At 32.8% G+C, this 23,680-nt stretch overlaps 7 protein-coding genes across 10 annotated transcripts; 2 read left to right on the top strand and 5 right to left on the bottom strand.

The window, feature by feature from the left end:
- Nucleotides 1-2,513: 2,513 nt before the first annotated feature.
- LOC107370859 (multiple inositol polyphosphate phosphatase 1) lies at nt 2,514-4,964 on the bottom strand. 2 transcript variants are annotated; one of them, XM_015938815.3, is made up of 5 exons: nt 4,796-4,964; nt 3,798-4,317; nt 3,585-3,719; nt 3,019-3,468; nt 2,514-2,940 (listed from the first exon to the last, which is right to left on the bottom strand). In XM_015938815.3, the coding sequence occupies exons 1-5, from the start codon at nt 4,904-4,906 to the stop codon at nt 2,570-2,572; spliced, it is 1,587 nt and encodes a 528-aa protein (XP_015794301.1). In that variant the 5' UTR covers nt 4,907-4,964; the 3' UTR covers nt 2,514-2,569. The 2 variants fall into 2 exon arrangements, with proteins under 2 accessions (XP_015794301.1, XP_015794302.1); XM_015938816.3 differs by having other exon boundaries at nt 3,798-4,314.
- An 824-nt stretch (nt 4,965-5,788) lies between these two features.
- Nucleotides 5,789-9,272, bottom strand: Dolk (Dolichol kinase). Its single transcript, XM_015938821.3, has 6 exons — nt 8,433-9,272; nt 8,287-8,372; nt 8,097-8,234; nt 7,677-7,906; nt 7,427-7,615; nt 5,789-7,349 (listed from the first exon to the last, which is right to left on the bottom strand). The coding sequence occupies exons 1-6, from the start codon at nt 8,465-8,467 to the stop codon at nt 6,654-6,656; spliced, it is 1,374 nt and encodes a 457-aa protein (XP_015794307.1). The 5' UTR covers nt 8,468-9,272; the 3' UTR covers nt 5,789-6,653.
- Nucleotides 8,695-9,272, bottom strand: LOC107370899 (histone H4). The gene has a single exon (XM_015938863.3). It carries the CDS (start codon nt 9,195-9,197, stop codon nt 8,886-8,888), a length of 312 nt encoding a protein of 103 aa, XP_015794349.1. The 5' UTR covers nt 9,198-9,272; the 3' UTR covers nt 8,695-8,885.
- A 959-nt stretch (nt 9,273-10,231) lies between these two features.
- Nucleotides 10,232-13,082, top strand: Gdh (glutamate dehydrogenase, mitochondrial). 2 transcript variants are annotated; one of them, XM_015938810.2, is made up of 6 exons: nt 10,232-10,763; nt 10,895-11,271; nt 11,502-11,879; nt 11,943-12,147; nt 12,214-12,368; nt 12,462-13,082. In XM_015938810.2, the coding sequence occupies exons 1-6, from the start codon at nt 10,358-10,360 to the stop codon at nt 12,579-12,581; spliced, it is 1,641 nt and encodes a 546-aa protein (XP_015794296.1). In that variant the 5' UTR covers nt 10,232-10,357; the 3' UTR covers nt 12,582-13,082. The 2 variants fall into 2 exon arrangements, with proteins under 2 accessions (XP_015794296.1, XP_015794295.1); XM_015938809.2 differs by having other exon boundaries at nt 11,943-12,368.
- LOC107370880 (arginine-hydroxylase NDUFAF5, mitochondrial) lies at nt 12,984-14,232 on the bottom strand. Its single transcript, XM_015938842.3, has 3 exons — nt 13,947-14,232; nt 13,830-13,877; nt 12,984-13,766 (listed from the first exon to the last, which is right to left on the bottom strand). Exons 1-3 carry the CDS (start codon nt 14,220-14,222, stop codon nt 13,119-13,121), a joined length of 972 nt encoding a protein of 323 aa, XP_015794328.1. The 5' UTR covers nt 14,223-14,232; the 3' UTR covers nt 12,984-13,118.
- Nucleotides 14,233-14,722: 490 nt separating this feature from the next.
- Nucleotides 14,723-15,915, top strand: RpS2 (ribosomal protein S2). Its single transcript, XM_015939932.3, has 2 exons — nt 14,723-15,286; nt 15,556-15,915. The coding sequence occupies exons 1-2, from the start codon at nt 14,786-14,788 to the stop codon at nt 15,862-15,864; spliced, it is 810 nt and encodes a 269-aa protein (XP_015795418.1). The 5' UTR covers nt 14,723-14,785; the 3' UTR covers nt 15,865-15,915.
- Nucleotides 15,916-16,802: 887 nt separating this feature from the next.
- On the bottom strand, nt 16,803-23,346 carry Syx1A (Syntaxin 1A). Of its 2 annotated transcripts, XM_015939151.3 has the most exons (9): nt 23,029-23,346; nt 22,883-22,954; nt 22,692-22,791; nt 22,512-22,586; nt 22,236-22,418; nt 22,035-22,108; nt 21,743-21,880; nt 18,707-18,817; nt 16,803-18,219 (listed from the first exon to the last, which is right to left on the bottom strand). In XM_015939151.3, exons 1-9 carry the CDS (start codon nt 23,059-23,061, stop codon nt 18,145-18,147), a joined length of 861 nt encoding a protein of 286 aa, XP_015794637.1. In that variant the 5' UTR covers nt 23,062-23,346; the 3' UTR covers nt 16,803-18,144. The 2 variants fall into 2 exon arrangements, with proteins under 2 accessions (XP_015794637.1, XP_089124350.1); XM_089268224.1 differs by lacking the exons at nt 16,803-18,219; nt 18,707-18,817 and adding an exon at nt 21,486-21,570.
- Nucleotides 23,347-23,680: the final 334 nt, after the last annotated feature.

The following is a 23,680-nucleotide window of genomic DNA, read 5'->3' as shown; positions in this document are numbered from 1 at the left end:
TCAGGTGTAAAGATTCATTTGACTTCCTTCATCAATCAAAGGCTATTTTCTGAAGTCACAAATTTTCCCTCTCTAGATGCCGTTTGTTGCAAGTTGCTTTCCTTTCATTGCATTTGCAAACAGAGTATCTATTCAGAATATAAGTCACTAACTCTGTAGTTTACTTGCATCATATTAGCTGAATAGCCCTGTGAGTTAAATTAAATTATATTGGGTTATACTTTAAATTTCATGATTGTCGTTGCTCTACTTTTACAATATATTTGATGCCACATTGGATAGAGACTGGCAACCTGTAAGATTGAAAACAAAAATTAACTTGAAAAATCGTGCTTGATAAAACTCAATCAACCTTGTTGTTCAATTGTGCAGAAAAGAGACTGATTATCAAATTGTAAACTACAATCACAATTCCAAGAGTAGCAATAAGGATATCCATTACAACAGAATGATTTCCAACAATTACACCGAAATGGATGAACCAAAGGGATTGAAAAGCCACTCCAGTGTAAAAATAAAAAAGCAAGGAACGAACTCTGCTAGAATAGAAATCTATTTCGTTGAACAATATCAATGTATGCTCGATAACGAACTTGATATCTGTGTTGTGAGTCTTATCAATTGATGCGAGTAACGCTGATGTTGCATTTACTAAGGAATCCATGTGATAATAAAAAACACCAGCATAAATACAAAATAATGCCCCATAACAGAGCAAGTGAACTGCATAATAAGATACTAAAGGTGTCAATGTTAAAGTCCATGTAATCTCAAAGAAGATTGTTTTCAGTGATAGATTTTTATAAACACAAATTACAAGCTCATAATTGTAAAGAATCCATATATATGGAACTACCATGATAATGGCGAAGTTATGAAATTCACCGATAAAGTAAAAAAAGCGACAAAAGTCTTTTTGTTGAGGCTTCACAAATGGAAAATGGGAAAATCCATTTTTCAATAGGACTTTGATTCTGGCTGGTTCACCAACAAAACCATCTCTATTCTCGACAATTAATACTAATTCATGACACATTGCCATAATTGTTACTCCAACAATAATTATAATCCATAAAAAATCTCTGTCTTTGGATCCATAAGCTAAATCACCGAAATAAATGGCAGTTTCATCGTGAATGTTGAGCACCACAAGAGCTCTTAACATGCCAACTAAATACCAAAATCGCAGCATCCAATGGCCAAAGTCCTTTTTTTGATTCATTTTGGTAGTTTTATCGATATTCTGATCAAATCCATGTCTCAATGCTAAGTAAAATTTAAATCGATGTTCCAGCATTTCAATGGATTCAATGGAAACCTGCTTAAAATCATGTTCATGGAACTGTTTAGTAAATATTAGTTTAAGTAATTTAATCAGATCAAAAAAAATTAATTTGATGAAGTTTTGTTTCATTTTTCCTTTAATTGCTGAAGGAGTTATCCATCCAACAAGTAGAGCAAACATCCGATTGATTTATAAGACTAAATTACATTTCACTCATACTAGCAGAAAATTTGACTGTTATTAGTCTTTTCAAAAGGACTGTTCAATTAACTTTGAAATATCGATCTGAAAATTGATTCAAGCTGAGGTTGTGTTCATATTTTACGCTTTTTTCATTGATCATTGATTCTGTATGCATCGAATGATCATTTGTCTAACAGTTATCCAAGTCGTGTGACGCATAGAGGAATATTGAATTATGATAATTTTAAATCTAATTTAATGACCGTAAAATTCACTCCTTGATTTTTCCATCAGAAAATGCTCAACATGTTGTCATGATAGTATCAAACTACAGCCTATACAATGGGAGTTCTTTGCGAAATATTACAGCATTTCTCGATGACTTTATACAATTTCTCATAATGTCATCGAGAAATACTGTAAAAAAAGACTGTCAAGAATTTCTGAACTTTTAATGCCGTTTTAATGGTCTTTTATACATCTTGCTGTTTCTAAACTAATACCAATCTGAACTTATTAGAGCTAATTAAAAATCTATTTTTATTCCGAGGGATTTATTGCCCGAAATACCCAGGAATTAATCAACAGAATCAAAGGCGAGCTCAAAAAATTTGACTCTGAATATTTTGAACGCCTAAAGACTAATCTCTAATCCAAAGTAAACGAAACTACTGAAAAAGGATAATTTTTTGTCAGAAGAAGTTCATGAACTTAGGGTGTCTCAAGAAACAAAAAAATCAATTGTTCAAAAAACAATCGAGTTATAACCCAAAGAACTTTTTTTGACATAATTTTTAGCTACAGGTTACTTTACTTAATTTAGCTTCAATGAACTATCTAGTATTTTGAAATGCTTGATTTCGTTATAATTAATATTATCGCTAATAATTAAGGAAAACGATTTGTTGAAAATGCATTTTATTAGCACTCTATTAATATTAGTTGAATGGACTTCAAGTTTTGGTCAAATCTACAGCATTGCCATCTTTTGTTGATAAAAGATGAATAAAACCAGAAAAAAATGTAAGAACCAGAAATACTGATATAACTTCTTATATGAATCGTTTATTATATGAATTTAAAATTTAATACAATTTAATTTTAATCATCTTCAGACAAAGTGTTAGTTTTCAAGCTTGACTTCAAGTTTTCAGGAAGATGACAAATTTGATCGAGATCACAAGTTTCAGTCATTATTTCATAACTCTTCAGGAATTGGGATGCATTGCACATTGGATCATCACAACGGTCAATTTTTACAGGGAATCCATTGATCATAGTCAATAACTTGTAATCAGACGGATTAGTAGATTCGATGTTTTCAGTGCATCTATAAAGTACACCATCAAAATTTACATTGAAAGGAAGAATCAAAGAGGTTCGCCATTGTCGATCTCCATTTGGACAAAAGTTATCATCTAACTCTAACTTGTTAAAAAGACCAAGAGCAGCCCATAATCTTGAAATGGCACCTTAATAATAAAAAAAACAATGCACATTAGAAAGGCAAATAGTAAAGGTATCTTAACATAAAGGTAATATTCACAAACCTGCATGTGAGAAGTAAAGATAAGTCGTTTTGTTTTCAGGCTGAGCAATTCCTTTTATTACAGCTCTATAGAGATCACCAATTAAAGGACAAGGCATCTGATGATTTAAATATAATCCAGGTCCGTTTTTGTAGTAATGCTTCAAATCTTCTCTGGTTTCTAAAGCTCTCAACTCTTTCTTGGTGAACAAAGAGCACCAAGGAGCTTTCTCATAGATTGCTTGTTCGAAGCAACAGGTTTTATACATTACACTCAGCTCTGCATCATCGATTGTCCTGTTCAATCCCATTCTTTTACTGATTCTTTGACGAAGTGTTTGGAATAATTTACTTTCGGTGATTTCTTTCACTTGCTTTGATTCGGGAATTTTACCATTTATCTTCTTTTTACAAATCGAATGGAACTGGAGGTGATTGCGAATCACATAATCCTCTTCATTAATATTGATATCTGTTTTAGATTAGGATATAAAACCAAAATGAGGTTAAAAGTTAAAAATCATTCTTAACGACTATTTAGTGTCAAATGATTTACTATAGTATTTGCACAATTACTGGTTTACTTACCAGATCTTAAATCGTGTAGGCCATCAACAAATGCATGAGCTGTTTCATTGGTCCTCACCTTAGCGGTGATACCAACTCTAAAGTTGACTTCACTCGGATCAAATAAAGTTGGATAACGTTCATAAAATAATCCAGCTAATAAACACGGAAATTAAAAATTTTAAAATTCATAATGTGACAACAAAATGAAAAAAGCGTTGACTTGCAACTTACCTATCTTTTTGGTAGCCTCAACTCCACTAGGTGTCACATGATTGTCGTTTTCAGGAACCATTTGAAGCTTCCAATCTTTAACTGTTTGATAATCCTGTTCACATAATTCACTTTGTTCAGAGTTGTATCCATTAATAATCTCACTTTGTAGTTTAGGCAAAATTTGACTCATTTCAATAATATCATCTTTCTTGGGATATCTTATTGAATGTCTTGAAAATAAATAAAACATAATAGGTTTACAAGTTGATGGGATATCAATTGGGTCAGCCAATTTAGCAAACAGTTTGACTGATTGATCAAAAGTAGTCCTTGTTGAATAAACACGTTTAATGTCATTTTTATCACTGGATAAACAAATTGGACTTTCTTTATTGAAACTGTCGCACTTTCTATCAGCCAAAGCATCCAATGGTAAAGTTAAAGTAAAGATGAGCGCAAGCAAAATCATGGTTAGTGTAAAACTTAGGCCTGCGATTAACCAAAACCGTTTTCTCGACCAAAATTTACGCCTTTTCTGCTGATTGAGGATGAAAATTATGATCACTGTTAGACTCAAACATTGTAAATTAAACATTATATACAAGAAAAAGACATCAGCTTGACGTCATTTCAAGCATTTTATCATTTAAACAATGCTATGCTCATAGCTTTGTTTATTGTTGTAGATACATTATAAGCAACTACAGAAACAATTGTATTCGTTCACCTCAAACAAGTTCGAGGTTAAATTCCGAACTAATCTATCTCCAATTATCCTTTCCCTCAAATAATTAACACTTAAATGTTCAATATCGATTTGAACCGTTTCAAATGATTATTTATAATCTAAGTTTTTATGGATACAAGTGTCAATTGTTTCTATAAGGCTACAATTGTTTACATTCAAGCTAAGCTTGATTTGACAAATCATGATATAATGATCATCAGAATCATTTTGTCAAGATCAGCTACACAATTGAATAGTAAGTGAATATAAAAATGAAATGAAAACTTACCCAAACCTTTCCTTTTTTGAGATCAATTTGACTATCAAACATGCTGGTAGAGTTGATGAGAAGACTGTTGTTCATTGCTGGTCTATGGAAGCGTGTATAGTTGTAATTCATTTGCAAAAAACGAAACAAAAAAGATGTAAATTAATTCAATACTATCGGTAATAAAACTTGATGTTAACTGAATGCAATATTCATGAAATAGTTTAAAAAGCGTCCTTTTCCTTAACTGGATGCAGAGCAGGCAGTAACATTAAAACCAAGGACAATCGAAGATGAAAGTTGCGATAACGTTAGTTTAAAATTAAGGCTGACCGGAGATGAACAGATGAGTTTAGCTGTTCATGGTCTGGTGTTGAAACAGAAAGCACTGAAAAACCTTGAAGCTGTAACTCGTTTTTTCCATCACTGGTTTTATGGTTATTTCTGTCATGATATTTCAAATTGCTTTAGTGTACTCTTAAAGTAATTAACACTGGCTTCGTCAAGATTGTTTTAAAAAATAAAATTATTAATCCTTCATTTAGTTTTTAAAGCTTTCAAATTCAATAACAGATTAGCTTTGAAAGTTGACTTTAATGAATTGCCATACAATCCCTTTTTTCATAGGAGCGTTCACCTAATTTTTATGTTTACCATTAGTTTCAATTAGAGTAATGTTGATCTCGTTTAAAATTTACTTTTCCTTTCAATTTTTTGGTTGAAAACATCAGAAAATCAGGATTTTTTTAATTATTTTTGATGCCAACAGTTCATTTTGACCTCTCAATTGACACAAAAATCAAACCTGTATCGTTCGAGTCTGCACATTCAATCACTAATCAATTCAAAAGCAAAACAAAGTTTCGTTTGCATATTTAATAAACTGATTTTTTAAAGATATAATGATCGATAATTTCTCATTGGTAAAACATCAGTTAATCAAGGTTTTGAGCCTCATTCATATTAGAAAGGAGAAAAATGAAAATTGTGAAAAAATAAATTTCAATTTATCAATTTTAAAAAATAAAAGCATGAGAATTTTACATGCGAAGGTTTAATAAGCGTAAAATGTATCAATATCAACATAAATATAAGTATTAATAATAAGTAATATAAGGAAATTCAATAATTGTAGATCATTTGCTGATGCGAATATTTGATTGGGTGGATGTTTTGTTAAGACATATCTTGAAATAGAGGAAGAATTGCTTCTGAAATGATTTAGTCAATTGTGGAATCAGTACGCCAAAAATAATATAGACACTTTGGTAATAGATTAATTGACACTTGAAGCGAATATCGCAATAATCTATCTCATCATTCTTTGAACACCTTGAAGTTTTCAAATGTTCACAATGGAGATTATCTCACAAGATTGTCAGAAATATTGTAAGGTTGATGAAATTTTACCTGATCTGATTGCCATCTGTTAATTCCTGGACAAAATATTTTGATCCGTATTAGAATGTATCTTTCATGTTAAACTACAGGAGGATTGGTGAGAAAAAATGATAAACCATGTTAATAAATAAGTTGATTTGGAATTAGGAGAAACTGTGAAACTGGAATGTTGGCATAAAAGAGTTTGGAAATAAGTTTCGCTATCCACAATTAATAATGTCAGCGAATGCTCAATAGCAGATTTGAATTCACCATGATATTCTGCGGTTATCTGTTGTGAATAAAAATTTTTGACACACCAATTATCCAATTTACAGGACTATTCATTATTTCAAAAGCTCGTTTTGTTATATCGATAAGTTTCCCACATCCTGACATAATTTACGTGTGTTGCTTGAATATTTCTATGATTGTCGCATCAACAATGATCAACACCTATTGAATATACTTTTCACAGGTGAGTAATAACATTCATCCATTACAAATTCGAAATAGCTTCAAAAATGAGCCATAATAAGTTGAAGTATAACGGCAGTATTAGATTATCAATTTGCACTGTTTTAGCCTCGAGTATCGATGATATTACGCATAGAATAATCACCACAACAAAATTTGTTGGCACTTTAAGGAAAGATATTAAAAAAATCGATGCCAATATTTGGAAAAAAATTGCACCAAAAGTACCTTCAAATGATTTCTTTGAGTTGGGCCATTTATGTTTTCCAAAGAGTGACCCAATAATTCCCGCTGCCGTATCACCAACTGCAACAGTAATCAGACCAGATGTTAGGTTAAACGATATCTTATCAATATTTGGAGAGAGCCATGTTGACAAAGAGAGACCAACTAAAAGATAAATATGAGTCAGTGTAAGAAATCCTTGGTCATTTTCATTCTTGAAGCGTTCCATGAAAAATTCAATGGCTTTCCCAGTATTATCTGGATCCGTGATGCGTAGGGTCTCGAGAAGAATGAAAATCCAAAGCAGACATGAGGATAGAAAGTGTAACAGGATCGAATCATACTTCAGACCACTGGCATAAACAGGAATTATAATGAGATGGAAGAATTTTCTAATCACTGTATTTGACGAGCCATTTGCGAAAGCTGCAACAACAACACAGAAAAAAACGGCGAACAAGAAAAGGCAAGCCCAAAGTTCGAAAAGATGTATCTACAAGAGAGTAATTGAAATTAGTAACTGAGAATGAATAAACACTATTTGAATCGCCAATAATAAATTCCACTTACCCTGGTTGATGTGAATATAATCTCCAAAAATAGCCACGTTAAAGGCTCTTTGTTCAGAATAACAGCAATTCTAGAGTATATTAGAAACAGGCCGGTGAAAAAAGATGTATAAACATAAATAAGATTGTCATTTTGAGTAGCTGAGTATAACATAGCGGCCACCGTCATCGATAAACCAAAGAAAAGTATCTGAAAAATTGATAGTTGACATTAGTTTGCAACTTAAAACTTGTTACTTCAATAATAATACCTGTAAAACTCGAGTAGTAGGATCATTTGAACAAGACAAGGCGAGATCAGGTACGGAAGGAACCAACTCACAAAGGGTTGATTGCGCTAAAAAAGTTAGGATTCCTTGTGAAACAATTATAAGTTCACATTGAGAAAACGAGCTTAGGAATCGCCTGTTGATAGATTTGGTGAATAGATTGAATCCATAATTGAACAATGCAAGAATGGGGAAAATGAACCAGGAAAACTCTGAAAAAAATAAAATGGTTGCAAGTTAGAGCGGGTTTGTTTGGTAAAGAGGTTTGGGTTAGGTTTTGAGTCATTTTCAAACACATGGCAAACAATAAATGCAGGCAGTTGATAGTCATTCAAATCAAATTCAAACTGCTATTGTGTGGCACATCTAATTGTGAAATGACCCTTAACCTTGAGTTATTACCTGGAATATAAAACTTAACAGCAACAGTAACAATAAAACTAACGGCAAGAGAATGTTGTGGAGGCTTCAAAAAAGCCACATTTTTATAAGTGACCAGAAAAAAGTTGATGGCGATGAATAGACTTAACCGGTAACAAGCTGAAATATGAAATTAATTAGTACGGAATAAAATATTGAAAGTACAACTTACTGGTTGATTGTGTAGTCAAGACATTCATCAATATATTGGCGACAACCAGAAAAGGACACAGACAAAATGGACATTTAGCGGAAGTTCTGTAAACAAAAGGCGGTCGATAAAAGCGGGAAAATTTATACCAATGTTTGAGCACCTACCTCCAGCCGCTTCCGATTCGCGGTATGCCCTTCATCTTGGGTTAACAAACTGACAAAATTAATGTGAGGAAGACTAGATTGTTGAACTGTTTAGTTAACTGAGATGTGTAACTGACAACAGATGAACATGTGAATAGGTAATATACATGAGGAAACCACACAAAAGGAGCCAAATTTGAAATGGATTTTGAATGAAAAATTATTTGAAATATTCCCGCGTTCACTGTGAAGCTTAAAAGAGCATGAATTTACCAGATTAAGATTACTTTGGTTGATGAATTACTTTATTGGACACTCAATTATAAATAAACAATTAAAAGCAGTTAAACAAATCTTTAGTCAGAGATTTATTGGCCCTGAAAAGGGCCGTTTTATGGTTATAAGGGTGAATTTAAAAAAGATGGGACATGGGGATGGGAATGAAAGATTACAATGTATGAGGGATTGATGAGATTAACCACCGAAACCATACAGAGTTCTTCCTTGACGTTTCAGAGCATAGACCACATCCATGGCGGTTACAGTCTTCCTCTTGGCGTGCTCAGTGTAGGTGACAGCATCTCGAATGACGTTTTCAAGGAAAACCTTAAGAACACCTCGAGTTTCTTCGTAGATCAAACCAGAGATACGTTTGACACCACCTCTTCGAGCAAGACGACGGATAGCTGGCTTGGTGATACCTTGGATGTTATCACGTAAAACTTTTCGGTGACGTTTTGCACCTCCTTTACCAAGACCTTTACCTCCTTTACCACGTCCTGACATGATTGAACACTAAGAAAGATTTCAAGAAATGAAAAAGTTCACAAATACAAATCGAAGTTGTTATTTTAAACACAAAATTGGGAATGATAAACAATTGCAAACCTACATGTATTTATATGAATGCTGCGCTGCTCTGTGATTGGCTCATGCTTTTTTGAGTCCTCGTTGTGGTAAGAGTTTCATCTGTTTCTATCTCAAGCCTAAACGAGGACTCACAAAACAACAACAAATGCTGTTTGGTTAATCTTTTTTTATGTTAGATGTGGATGTTTAACGCTCTTCTTTAGCCAGTTTATTATATCATCTGATTGTTTGTCTTTTATTTTTCAGATTATCATGAGTGAAAGAAGCTTAACTCTTGGTCAGATTGGATCTAATCGTCAACTTTTCCAAGCCTATCATTCATGGCAAGACAAAAAGAATGGTAATGGAGATCTCATTGATTTCTTTACATTATGCGAGGAATCAAAGTTGATGCCCCAACTTATCCAATTACCATGGGATGCAAATGAAGAAGAGGGATTAATTAATTATTTGTTAAACATCTCTTCAGCAAAAAATGCCAAATTACAGGCCATTTTATTTTTATTAATGAAAGGAAAGATAGACCGTGCTGAGAAACTTAAAGAACAATGTCTCTCTGTTGATGAGCAATTTTATGATTCAGCAATGATTATCTCTGCTATCATTGATTCATATGCCAAACATCTTCCTCAATATAAAGATTCAACGATTAATCAGCCAGTGCAAGAGCCAAATACGCCGAAAAAATTTGATAAAAGGCGTCGATCAAGGAAACGAGGAGATTCACTGCCGACTCATCCAATGCAACTCAGAGCTTCGTCAAAAAAAAAATCTCTTCAAACAAATCCTTCCTCTTCAAATGTTCCCCCTTAATTCATCCATTTCCCTCCTTCTGTTTTTACAAACTTGGCCGCGAGGTTGCAGGAGTGTAACACTGCATGAAAGCTATTTTTCTGTTCAATAAATTCTATAGACTTTTTATGTATGCCTTTTCTCTTTACTTCACTCCCTTACTAGAGTTGCTAAGCCTTTCATCGTGAAAAATGTTATCTATTCTTGTTGCCCAATAAATCTGACCTTCGAGTTTTATTTCTCTATTTTGTTTCTAGTGAATTCTGGGCAAGTTAAACTTTAGAATGCTTGGGTCAGCTGTGTTACTCAAAACATCAAATTTGAGGCCTTTATGTCAATCATTGCGTAAAGCTTGGTACTCGACTGGTGCTTCTAATATAAACGAACCCCACCAAATACCTGAACATGTTCGTTATGTTGAAGACAGTCCCGATCCTTCGTTTTTCCATATGGTTGAATTTTTTTACCATCGAGGGTGGCAGATAGTTGAAGATAAATTGGTTGAGGAATGGAAAAGTAAATTGTCCGATGAGGAAAAAAGGAGACGAGTTCGTGGCTACCTAAACATAATTGGACCCTGTCATGCAGTCCTCGAGGTTGGTTTCCCTCTAAAACGAGACAATGGAGAATGGGTCATGATTAATGGTTGGAGAGCTCAACACAGCCATCATAGAATGCCTTGCAAAGGAGGTAAATTGTTTTACTTTGCCTCGAATATTTATTTTAATCATATCGTGGCTTAATTTATTAACTTTCGGCTTCTTATTTTATGGTCTCTTTTTTGATGCATTCAAATTATTCATAACTATTTTTATCGACAGGTATTCGTTATTCTATGGATGTTAGTTTAGACGAAGTGAAAGCTTTATCTGCTCTGATGACCTTCAAATGTGCTGTTGTTGATGTACCATTTGGTGGTGCTAAAGCAGGTTTAAAGATTAATCCAAGAGAGTATAGTGAATTTGAATTGGAGAAGATCACCAGGAACTTTGCTCTTCACATTTCCAAGAAAGGTTTCTTAGGACCTGGTCTTGATGTGCCGGCACCCGATATGGGTACTGGTGAGCGAGAGATGAGTTGGATTGCTGACACGTATGCTCAGACTATTGGTCATACAGATATAAACGCACATGCTTGCGTTACAGGAAAACCAATCAATCAAGGAGGTATCCATGGTCGTATCTCTGCTACTGGACGAGTAAGATAATTTTTCTTGTTTTAACCTACATTAGCGTAACCACCAACATTATGGAAATTTCAGTGACCTTAGCCAATCAGTAATCAGCGAAATGAATTACCCAATCATTTCACTTGTAATTATAATGGGATAGCTGAGATCATCAAAAATTTTATCAAGTTGAAGGTTACTCTAATGTATCTCTTCATTTAAATTCGAACAGATACTCATGTAATTCTATTTAATTCTAGGGTGTTTTTCACGGAATCGACAATTTCATCAATGAGGCTAGTTTCATGAGTATGGTTGGAACCACTCCAGGTTGGGGAGGCAAAACTTTCATTGTACAAGGATTGGGTAATGTCGGTTTACACACTATGAGATATCTCCACAGAGCTGGAGCTCGATGTGTCGGTATCATGGAGATCGATTGTAACATTTTCAATCCTAATGGAATGGATCCTCGTGAAGTTGAAGATTGGAAATTGAATCATGGTACCTTGAAAGATTTCCCTGGCGCTGAAGAATATAAGGGCGAAAGTTTATTGTACGAACCATGCGATATTTTAGTTCCAGCTGCCACAGAAAAATGCATTACCAAAGAGAATGCACATAAGATCAACTGTAAAGTAAGTTCTCATTTTCGATCAAGTTTAAACTTTTACTTTCAACTGTTACATTTCTATTTTTAGATTTTGGCTGAAGCTGCCAACGGTCCAACTACTCCTGCTGCAGATAAAATTCTGCTCGATCGAAACATTTTAGTTATTCCCGATTTATACATCAACGCTGGTGGTGTCACTGTTTCATACTTCGAGTGGTTGAAAAACTTAAATCATGTCAGTTATGGTAGATTATTGTTCAAATATGAACGAGATTCTAATTACCATTTATTGGGTAAGATTTTATTTTTTTCAATTCAATGCTCTTATTTAAAAACTTATTCGAATTTTTTGTTTTCAGAGAGTGTGCAAGAATCTTTAGAACGAAGATTCGGTAAAGCCGGAGGACGTATCCCCATTGTTCCATCTGAAGCTTTCCAGAAAAAGATTGCTGGTGCTTCAGAAAAAGATATTGTCCATTCTGGATTAGATTATACCATGGAACGTTCAGCTAGAGTAATTATCTTTTGTTTTATTTTGTTCTTTCTGCATTTTGGATTTGGCCTTTATTTACATTTTCTCATGTCTTTTTTTATTCTATTTTTTTAGCAAATAATGCGAACTGCAATGAAATACAATCTTGGTTTGGATCTTAGAACTTCCGCTTATGTTAACGCAATCGAGAAGATCTACAATACTTACAAAGAAGCCGGATTAACATTCACTTGAGAATCTTCCTCAATTTCTTGGTTGATCAACAAAAAAAATAAACCAATGCACCTGAAATAATGAGAGAATAGACTAAGAATGATATGGAAAAGACGAAAAAAGATGTTTTTGTTAATTTGAAATCGAGTTTTGTTGATAATTTAATAGCAATTGTTTGGCACATTGCAATCATCAATGGACAGCGAGTCATAAAAAAATATTTAAAATGAATAACATTATAAAACTATCTTACACCTTTTGACGAACCTCTGTCCCTAGGTTAATGAGTCTTCATGAAATGATGAAACATTTTTTATTTATTTTTGACTTAAGTTTTTGACTATCACATTAGATAGTTTTCCTTTGTTAAGTAGTGCAATAACTACCTCATTTCATGCAATCCATTTAAATTACTGTTTATAATTGGAGTGATTGTGAGAGGTTTATTGTTTAAAGCAATACGTTTTCAATTAATCGCAGGATGTACAATGTGAATATGGAACAATAAAGGTGTGAAGATGAGATGCAAGTTTGATTTTAACCAACGAAAATTGCTATTTATTGTTCTTTCAAGTTTAGATTTTCAATATCTTTAAAGGAAAAATTGGCAGAACCTCTTTTAGCTGGTTTAGGTTGAGATAGATCAGGTTTCCATCCAATAAAATTAATTACTTGGAAGGTCGCTGGTATATTTCCAGATTTATCAGCATAAAGTTCCCTATAAATAGATGCAGCAGCAATCAAGCAATCCCTATTGAGATGTAGTCGTCGATTCCAGGCAACACTACTCTCTGCCATTCCCTGTAAATCAAACATTAATTCAAATATTGACGGATAATTTATTGTCATTTCCTCAACATCAATGGTTATCAAATTAAAACCAGCTCTGTTAAGTAGAGATCCAATATCAGTGGGTTCGACAAAAGGTGATATATGAGGTGAAAATCCTCCAAGTCTTTCGCTCTCAGCTATTTGCAATGAGCACCTCAACTCGTAAAGCGTTTGACCTCCAAAAATTGCTCCTAAGAAAACTCCATCGTTTCTCAAACAGCGAATTACTTCACTGAATAATTCTGGTAACTTGTTGACCCAATGTAAAGAGAGGTTTGATAAAACTAGATCACTACATTCGTTTCTAAAAGGCAAATGTTCATCATCGATTAAAATCTTGGAGCAGTATATTTCCTCAGGACATTTAATGCGATCCTACAATAAAAGATAAAAAAATGTACATGAGATTTTGTAAATTTTATAGAAAAGCACACTTACAAGATTGGTATGAGAAGTATCACAGAGAACAACGTTTTCAACAATTTCCTAAATGAACGATAACGAAAGTTCACATTATTATGCATTCGTTCAGATTCGGATATTCAATCAACTTGCTCTAGTTAAATTTTGCGTGACAAATCCACTTCCGGAAGAGAGTTCGATTGCATGGGTGAAAAGTCGTTTGATATCCCAGACTCTGTCAGCCATCCGATAACCGAATTCTTCTTTTACATATTGATAGACAGCGAAATCATCCTTTTGCGCTGATGATTCCCTTTGACGGCGTTTAGCATTACGATCAAAAATATCACTTGATTTGGTAGACTTTTGGCATTTAGGGAATAACATACAATTAAAGACACTACTAATTCTGGGAGAAAGTTTCTGCATATTTGTTATTTTGATTAAATCATACTTTACAAAACAATAACAATAAAACACATTGAATTAAATTGAATCAATTTTTTTATTTACAAAAGTAAATCGGATAAATCTCCATAGAGGGAGCCATGAATATATTTTCATTCAAAGAGTACAGGTAGTTGTAAGGTAGAAGAGACAGCAATCAGAAAGGTAAAGACAAAAGTGTTACCTTATCCCACTGGAGGGGGCTAATTGGAAAATTGAATGAAGGTGTTTTAATGCAGTAAAATTAAAAAAGTATTGTTAAATTAACCGCCGCAAAATAAACAAATTTGATTGAAGCAAAAGACTTTTTGTTGATTTTTTTGCAATTTGTGCCCTCCGGTGGGATAAGGCAACACTTTTGTCTTTACCTTCCAAATTGCTGTCTCTTCCTACTTTACTCTTTGCTTTAAAAGATGGCGCTGATGTTATCATTTAATATTGCTTTCCGTTTCCGAATTTTAAAGTTGTCTTTATATGCTGGTTATTTAAGCATTGTGTTGTTCATTTTTAAGTGTTAATTAAATTAGTTAAATTGTTTAATCATCATGGCTGATGCTGGAGGAGCTGCTCGTGGTGGCTTCAGAGGTGCCTTTGGTGGTGCCAGAGGTCGAGGTCGAGGAAGAGGACGCGGCAGAGGTGGTCGTGGACGAGGCCGTGGTAAGGAAGACAAGGAATGGGTACCTGTTACTAAACTTGGTAGATTGGTTAAAGATGGTAAAATCACATCTTTGGAAGAAATCTATCGTTACTCATTTCCAATTAAAGAATGTGAAATCATCGATTTTTTCCTTGGATCCGGCCTTAAGGATGAAGTATTGAAAATCATGCCGGTCCAGAAGCAAACCAGAGCCGGTCAGCGAACAAGGTTTAAGGCTTTCGTCGCTATTGGTGATTCTAATGGACACATTGGTTTAGGAGTTAAATGTTCTAAAGAAGTAGCAACCGCTATTAGAGGAGCTATTATCTTAGCTAAATTGTCCATTATTCCAGTACGTCGTGGTTATTGGGGTAACAAAATCGGAACACCACACACTGTTCCTTGCAAGGTAAATTTTGTTTCATTTATAATTCATCCTCTCGACACTGAGTTCTTGACACTCGGCTTCGGCTTTGAGTGTTGGGTTCTCGTCGCAGTATTTCGCCTGAGTTGAATTGAGCAATTCAGGTGTGACTGTAGTGTCGTAAATTGACTGTTGTCTCCCGCAAGGTTGAGGCAGCTAGGAAGGTATATTTCATAACCCTTGTTAATGCGATATTTATCGCTGTGACTCTTAGGATTGACCATACTTACCACAATTTTTCTTTATTTCTTTAGGTTACCGGCAAATGTGGCTCAGTTTCTGTCCGACTTATACCAGCTCCTCGTGGTACTGGTATTGTGGCTGCTCACGTACCTAAAAAACTTTTACATATGGCAGGTATTGAAGACTGTTACACTTCTGCTCGAGGTTCCACGTGTACTCTTGGTAATTTTGCCAAAGCCACTTATTTGGCAATCCAAAAAACTTATTCTTACTTGACACCCGATTTATGGGAAGAAAAAAGTACCACTGGTAAATCACCTTATGAAGTACATGCTTCCTACTTAATGCAAGCAGGAAGAAATCTTGGTAAAGCCTATTAAAATTAAATTTAAGTTAAATATTCTAAATAAAAACTGATTATTCAATCGAAATTATTTCATTTAATACTCCATATTATACTTTATAAATTCAAATTGTAATGCTCTAAAGGTCGCGATTGACTTCAAAGTCAATTAATTGTAATTTTTCTAGTTAAATACTTTTCTCAGAATCAGTTGTTCGTTTACACAATTTTTAATCGCGCAAGTAATATAGTCATATCTAGCAAATGTAAGGTCAAAGATACGGATTGATAGGAGCATGTATCAGGTAAAATTTATTGCCAATCAATTTACCGGTTATGTTTACCTTTTCATAAACAAAATTGCTAGTCTATGGCTGGTAATACGGAATTATGAATAAAGCTGTTTCAAGTGGCTTGTCAACAAAGATAGTTAATCTTAATTGCACTCTTATCTAATTTGAGCCATATGCTTCTAATACATACAAATAGCGTGTATAAAAGAAGGCTAGGTTCAGAACTGTGATCAATTTGTAACCAAACTCAACTAGATCGGTTTCAAAATGTTTGTCTGTTCCTTTGTTTTCACCAAGACTCCATATATTCAACGATAACATTGACCAGCCAAGTTTGAAATGATCTTGACTTGACGTAATCTAGCATCAATTTATCTGCTAATTTAGTAATTGATATTATGCTAGATTTCGTGAGGTTAAGACATGCCTTTATACATCCGTATGTCCAGTTCAAGATTGATCAACTAATGACCGAAGAGCCTCAAAAATGATTAAAAATTAGGTAAGCCTCAAGATATTTGATTTTTCATAATTTGTGCTACTGATTTTTCTGTATATTAATAGATATATTTCAAGCAGCCTACTGGATGGTAACAATTGTCTCATCTCAACGATTAAAAACATTGTGCCGTTTGAAATTCCAAATGTTGGATGATCAGATGAAAATAATCCTGAGACTCGATTTATAAAGTGAATAATATAATTTTACAACATTAATAATAACAATTAATGATTAGATTTATGTTTACCATTACAATTTTGGTTTACTTTTTACAATTTAAATGCTCTGTAAAGCATGAGATTATATTGATTGACATAGATTCATGTATAAAATAATAATCAATGAAAGTTACAACAATATAATTTAAATCTTGTACGACTTAGCATATGTAAACTTTGGTTTTGTGTTTTTTGTTAAACTTGAAATTTTGACTTGTCCGTTGATTGTAATGATTAAATTATTACCAGCATCGGTTAATGTTGAATAAAAATTGTTTCGTCTGTTATAAACATTGGAGGAAGCTTTGAAATCGGTTTGATCGAGTCCTTTTGAAATGCAAATCAAGATATCTTCATTTGACTGGATTAACTGCAATTGACTGGTGATAAATTAACAATAATATTAATTGGCATGGTGGAAGAAAAGGAAACTGTAAGTTACAAGAGGAAACATAAAATGATAACAAGAAAAAGGAAAGGATTTACAGAGAATCAGGATAAGCAAAGATGCATAAATGAATATACATCATTACATTTGTATGATAAGTTATTGCATTCCAAAATAAACCAGTCTCTTAGGGTAATATAGAAATTCTGATCAAGTAAATTGAGTTTCATGGAGAGTCAATTAACATGCAGCATTTTCTGTCAATGAAAACGTTTTTGGGATCAATAATTTTTTGGTCACTTTTTTTGTAAAGGGCGAAGAAGAGATTGGCTGAAGATCCAGAATAATTTTGGGTTAACGGCAATGATTGGACGACCGTTGGTTCACTTGGATGAGATATGTTCTTGTGGGATGATGATCATGAAAGATATTGATGAATGTTGATATGAGTATGAAGTAGAGTTAAATTATGATTGAAGATGAATTTTTACTGCATCATAACAGTTGACACAACCAGAAAAAAAGGCTTCCTCAGTGATTTGGTGCCTCAATAAACATTGATTAGAAATGACTAGTTTAAAAGGTAAAGGCGACGACTATGATAGTATAATGACAGTGATGATGATTGTTGATTTGAAAGAGACTATGGTGTTCATTCATGGCTCATGATTATCAAAAAAAAGAAGAAGCCAGGATTATGATAATAGTTAAAGATCCATCAGGAAAAGTGATCCAATTCAAAAAACTTCTCAATTTGTCAAGTTGTCAATTTTGGTTACTTTGTAGGTTTGTCTTCCAGTTAAGTGTCTCTGTATAATTTTTGATCCCATAATAACCAGCTGGTTGTTTAAAGTTGATTTGTATATCATTATTTTTTTGTTGAAATACCACATATTCAGCTATGCAACAACGATTCTCAGAATAGTGATGAAAATATAACAATAAGAATAATAATCAATATGATTAAACATATCAAAATCAGTATTTGTTTCTAGAATAAATAAAGAAAAGATAAAAAAAGATATTAGTTGATTTGCATAAAATTTTAAATTCATGGAAAGATCAATTGCAAATCTTATAAGATGAAAATTAACTGGGGATACAGTTTATACATTTATTTGTATCTATTTTTAAATTATGTTATGAATTGATCATCATCTTTCCATCATCTTCATCTTCTTCATCTTCTCACTTTTTTTCTCTGTCTTATTGAAGCTTCCCTTAAAGTAAAATCAAAAACAAAAAAGGAGATAAAATAACGAAACAAAATAAATCTCTGGAATAAATAAGATTTACAATCCATTTTAAGTTTCTGGTCATGCTAACAATGAGCTATTCATGAAAAATTGTAACTTTGTATGATAGCAACTGAAATATTAGATGAAACATAAGAAGGCGAAAGAAGCTCATAATCATAATTGTTACATTCAATCATTAAGTGCAATATTAGTATTGCTGGGTTGAATATTGATGCTTACTCTTCTTGCTTTGCTTTGATATTCACGAGCCTTTTTTGTATCCGATTTGGCTGTTTCAATGTATTCACGAGCATGAACAACATGATACTCTATCCGGTCAATCATTTCCCCCTGTAAATGAGCAGAGAAAATAAGAAAATAAGTAAATTAGAATGAGTTGAATAGATTAAGAGGAGCAGGAGAAGTTAATTTGGTAAACAAATGGGTTATTTAAATGAGGTTGCAATAAATTGTAAATCTATTAGCTATTTAATTAGCATAAAAATTGACGCACATAATTAATCTCCTTGTAAGTTTAATTGTTACTGTAAACGTAAATGTTATAAGACAATGATGGATGCTGATAGACCTGAAGGGTTAATTAAATGCGTTTATTATGAAAAACAAGTCAGGGTAAGGTTTTGGGTGAAGGTGAACAAAACAAAATGATGATTGACTGATTGAAATGGAATGAGAATTTGATGTCATTCATAGTAAAAATCAGTTGAATTGAATGTTAATCAAATGGTTGTAAATTCAGTGTGAGAATGAACAGATGATTTTGTGTGAATACAATTTAAACGAAAGACTGAACATTGAGTAGATGAAGGAAGACAAATCTTTCCAGGTTTACATTTAAACAGATTCTGGTTGATAATTAAAACTATTAATAATGGATGCACTTAGTCTTTGGTCAAACTTCAAGTTTATAATTTGATTAATCAAACCTTTGATTAATCATCTATTATAAAGATCGATCAAATGGTTTAATGATTCTTTATTTCTTGCTTTCTCTTCTTCTCAGTTACCCTGTCAAGATGAAAGATCATTTATCTGGAAATTATCTTTAACCATAAAGGATGGAAACAAAATTTAGGATTACTTATCCAGAAAATGATTTCACCTTTTGATTACCACCCAAAGAATTAAATCAACTGTAACATTTATTCAATCCGTTTTCATTTAATACCATCATGTAACTGCAAATATATTTTCCAATACATTATAAGAATAGTTGAGTATTTACTTCTATCGTTGCTATCAATTTCCTTTCATTCATTCAATTGTTCAATGTTTAAATTAGCAAGCTTTGAGCTGCAATTAAATTGAATGTAAAATGTTGCTAATGTAAAATACTGGTTTGGGTAAAAACAAAGTCAAAGCTTTCTCAGGTTTGGTTAAAGACTAGGCAATAAAACATGATGTACCACCATTTTTGATTCCAACAATCAAATCAACTTTTATTGACTGGTTAGATATTGTATTGAGAAATGAGATGTTTGATCACTTAATCAGTTAACTAATGAAAGTCACTTGATCAACAGATAAATTGAGAGATAGATTCTGACTAATGGACCATAAAATAGTGTAACTATTAATAAATGAAAAGTAGACAATCCTAAAGTTGTATTTTTGCGAATTAAATGGTTCAATTTCATTACCAGGTTCAAATTTAAAGTAAATATTAACTTTAAACACATTTCAAACTATCCAACCATCTAAATCAATGAGGTTTTCAGAGTCACACTCATATAAATCAATATTGTTTGAATGCATTTTTATGGGAGTTTAGCAATGGACTATCATGGGTTTCTGGTAAAGTAAATATTGTATTAAAAAATGGTCCGTTGTTGATTTTGAGGGACAGAAGAGGAAAAAAGTTCAGTAAAGTTGCCTAAAATCATGTTTATACATATGACCTGTGAATAGGAGAGGATGTTGAAATATGTAAAAGGATACAATTTATTTTGATTGAGAAAAGTGTTTTGAGTGGCTGATTGTTGCGAGTTGATTGATGGTCTCATATAAAAACCATCAAGTTTACAGTACTATTGTGGGTAATTTAATTAGATTGTTTGAAAATATTGCAGAAAATTTGTCTCGAAAGAAATTGTTAACACTAAAGATCAATAACTCACTGGTGACGATAGATACAATGAAAATGATTATCAAAGCTGATCAAATAGCGTTATGACGCCGATTCAAATTGTTTTGCAAGCAATAGATTCGATAAATCACCATTTAAATTTCAAAAAAGCCAGATTAATCAACAGAAAAGTCTATTTATGAAAAGTTAATTGCGTACATCACATATTTATTTCTGGAATCAGCTTGTTTAAATATGATTTGATGACGATGAAAGCAAACTAAATTGGAATATCACAAATTTAGATTTTTCAGGATGCTTTATGACTTCAATGGAAGGTCTCAGTTGAATTTAAATGAAATAACTAGAAAGGAAATGAATTCATTCCCATTTTTTGGTGAATCTAGTTGATTGGTTTCCTTTTAGTTTCAATTCAGATAATAATCTATGAAGTAAACGGGCCATGTAGATTGGTTTTTGGTTAATAAAAATGAAGATAGCTTTCCAAGATAGCATGACAAAATTAAGATAATTAGCTTAATTTGCATGCGATGAATTTCAATATTGTAATTAAACAATCACAGGGTGATATGTTGAAAGGTGATCTCAAGAGTATCTATCAAATCGATACTAATTACTAACACAAGAATAAAGAAATAAAAAGTCTTATGTGATAAAAATGAAGACAGCAATAGTCGCTATTAATAGTGATAGTGATTTTCACATTTTGCACCTTTGAAATGTTGTAATTAATTCAATTTTATATTGCTGGTTGTCTCATGTTGATTCATGAATGCTCATCGTCACAATTGATATTGTAAACAGGAAAGGAATGTAAAATAAAAACAAGAAGCTATTAGATCCAGATTACGAGTTTTCCCAAGCACATTCAAATAGTGTAAGTTGGTTGTAGAAATGAATATTAACATGTCATGATTCACAATAAGCCTCACTGTTGAAAAAATATCATTACCATGTTTGAATACATAATAATCTCAAGAAAGTATAAAATGAAAAACTGTGCATTGAGAAGAAGAAAAATTAGTCAACATTGAATCAATAACAACAGGTACAAAAATGGTGAACATCTCAAATTGCATGTGTTGAAATTATTAACCAATTTGATTAACATTTTTAGGAAATGGATAGAAGAGGGAAATGGTGTAGATACATTAAATAGGTCAGTTTACCTGACTTTCTACCAGCATAGCCATATCCATGAACATATCATGCAATTCTCTTATGCTATTCTCTAATTTAATGATATCAGCATGACGAGCCTCAATATCTGCAAGGGTTTGTCGTGCTTGTTGAGTATCCGTCATAATCTGAAAAGCAAAAAGGAAAGGAAGTTAAGCAATTAGTCATTTCAAGCACAAATGGTAAAGATATGCGTTTTACTGCATCGGTAGAGGTAATAGTTGAGAGGCGGGAAAATTTGTACCCAAAATAGGTTCACTTTAGTATAGTCAGGAAACTTACACCTTGTGTAAAGATGGCTGGATTACCACTTTCAAGCATCTCTTCTAACTCTTCGTTGGTTGTTGACTTACCAGCTACAATTAAAGAAAGAAAGGTGAAACGTAGAGACATTGAAACATTCAACAGATTAACAGTCAACAAATGATTTTGTGATAAATGATGCTTTTGGAAAAGCAAACTAATTGTTAACTACGAACTTACTTATTTCTAATTGTCTTTGGATTCTTGCTTTACATCTTTCACGGTAATCTGTTTGAGTTTTGTTGTAATCTGTCATGACTTCAACAAATTTTTGAGACAACATTGAATGTTGTGTCTTTCTGATGCGAAAATCAGCTGACATCACATTGGTAATTTCCAAATGATCAATACCATGTTCCATTGCTATGGTGAAGATAAAGAAAGTCAATAAAATTAACTTAAATCAAATAGATTGTTAGCAGGTAGAAAAAAACAGAATTAATGATCTTAACCAACATTTCAGTTTCCCTCGGACACGATTAGCTGTTTTTTTTATATCAGCCATTAAATCTTCTAGTTGCTGTTTTGCTCCTGAAAATGAATCAAAAATATTTAGAATTAGATTTTTTGAAAAATGACTAAATAAATACAAAAAAATTAACCACGTTTATAAAGTATTGACAAAAATTGACTCACTTTCATCAGTCTGTGGAGCTGAGAGTATCGAAGAGTGGATTTTTTTAACTTCCTCAACATTGGATTGCATTTTGTCAATATTTTCACGAATCTCTTCAACCTAAAGGAAAAAAAAGAAATAAAAAAAGTACAATCAATCACAATAAAATTTATTCAACCTGCCATTCACAATAACAAGCAATGTTAATTACCTCTTGGAAAAACTGTTCCATATGATTTTCTTCAATTTCAACAGTAACGACTTCATCGTCTTCTGCAATGGCCTGTGTCGAAATGAACGATTTAAGGTGAATTGAATACACTTCCTTTGGTCTGGTAGTCAAATGGATAAACTTACCGCTTTGAGAGCAGCCAGCCTGTCTTTAATCATCTTTTATTGTATTTACATTAAATTTCTACCTTTATTTAAAGTCCACTTCCTAAATGTGATGCAAAATTGGATTTTTTTCCTGTTATTGCTTACGTAGACTCACAATTGGTGTAGAAAATTGATGACAGATCACCTACAAAACCTATTTTCACAATAGTTTGAAAAAATAAGACAACAAATCAAGTTTCGACCCATCAACACGGTTGAGTTGTAAATACACATTAACAGCAAACAACTTAGAATAAAAACAGATACACTAGTAGTCAGGGTTAAGTTAAGAAAATTGGAGATTTTTTTCATAGTCGCCATCTAGCAAAAAACAAAAGTACCTTTAAGATCGAATTTGATTTTGTCCATTTCTCTATTGTCTAGTTTCTCTGAAAACTAATTATCACCGAGATGGCGACACCTGAAAATTAACTTAACGCTGACCCTTTTTTATTAACTTAACCCTGACTACTAGTGTAGCAACTGGTGGATATTATTCAGTGAGAGAAAATAAGAATGCACAGAATAAGAAACTTTCGATGGGTTGGGCTTGAATTGCGCTGTCAAAAGGCGCCAATTACAATTGAAATGAGAGCAGCTACAATCTATATCATCAAATTTTACCATGTTA

This window comes from Tetranychus urticae, chromosome 2 (assembly GCF_039701765.1).
Source record: "Tetranychus urticae isolate SD_2017Ah chromosome 2, NJAU_TeUrti_SD_1.0, whole genome shotgun sequence".
Taxonomy (NCBI): domain Eukaryota; kingdom Metazoa; phylum Arthropoda; class Arachnida; order Trombidiformes; family Tetranychidae; genus Tetranychus; species Tetranychus urticae.
This window is presented reverse-complemented; position numbering and strand designations above follow the sequence as displayed.

Coding starts and splice junctions, on each gene's coding strand:
- Syx1A (XM_015939151.3), bottom strand. CDS start 23,061: ATGATTAAAGACAGGCTGGCTGCTCTCAAAGCG. Junction 22,792..22,882: donor TGGAACAGTTTTTCCAAGAG/GTAATTAACATT, acceptor TTTTTCCTTTAG/GTTGAAGAGATTCGTGAAAA. Junction 18,220..18,706: donor ATCAAAGCAAAGCAAGAAGA/GTAAGCATCAAT, acceptor TATTTATTCTAG/AAACAAATACTGATTTTGAT.
- Dolk (XM_015938821.3), bottom strand. CDS start 8,467: ATGAAGGGCATACCGCGAATCGGAAGCGGCTGGAG. Junction 7,616..7,676: donor CTACTACTCGAGTTTTACAG/GTATTATTATTG, acceptor TCAATTTTTCAG/ATACTTTTCTTTGGTTTATC. Junction 7,350..7,426: donor TTATATTCACATCAACCAGG/GTAAGTGGAATT, acceptor ACTCTCTTGTAG/ATACATCTTTTCGAACTTTG.
- LOC107370880 (XM_015938842.3), bottom strand. CDS start 14,222: ATGCAGAAACTTTCTCCCAGAATTAGTAGTGTCTTTAATTGTATGTTA. Junction 13,878..13,946: donor TCACGCAAAATTTAACTAGA/GCAAGTTGATTG, acceptor TCGTTCATTTAG/GAAATTGTTGAAAACGTTGT. Junction 13,767..13,829: donor ATACTTCTCATACCAATCTT/GTAAGTGTGCTT, acceptor CTTTTATTGTAG/GATCGCATTAAATGTCCTGA.
- LOC107370899 (XM_015938863.3), bottom strand. CDS start 9,197: ATGTCAGGACGTGGTAAAGGAGGTAAAGGTCTTGGTAAAGGAGGTGCA.
- LOC107370859 (XM_015938815.3), bottom strand. CDS start 4,906: ATGAATTACAACTATACACGCTTCCATAGACCAGCAATGAACAACAGT. Junction 3,469..3,584: donor CCTACACGATTTAAGATCTG/GTAAGTAAACCA, acceptor AATCTAAAACAG/ATATCAATATTAATGAAGAG. Junction 2,941..3,018: donor TCTTTACTTCTCACATGCAG/GTTTGTGAATAT, acceptor TTTATTATTAAG/GTGCCATTTCAAGATTATGG.
- RpS2 (XM_015939932.3), top strand. CDS start 14,786: ATGGCTGATGCTGGAGGAGCTGCTCGTGGTGGCTTCAGAGGTGCCTTT. Junction 15,287..15,555: donor CACACACTGTTCCTTGCAAG/GTAAATTTTGTT, acceptor TTATTTCTTTAG/GTTACCGGCAAATGTGGCTC.
- Gdh (XM_015938809.2), top strand. CDS start 10,358: ATGCTTGGGTCAGCTGTGTTACTCAAAACATCAAATTTGAGGCCTTTA. Junction 11,272..11,501: donor GTATCTCTGCTACTGGACGA/GTAAGATAATTT, acceptor ATTTAATTCTAG/GGTGTTTTTCACGGAATCGA. Junction 11,880..11,942: donor CACATAAGATCAACTGTAAA/GTAAGTTCTCAT, acceptor TTCTATTTTTAG/ATTTTGGCTGAAGCTGCCAA.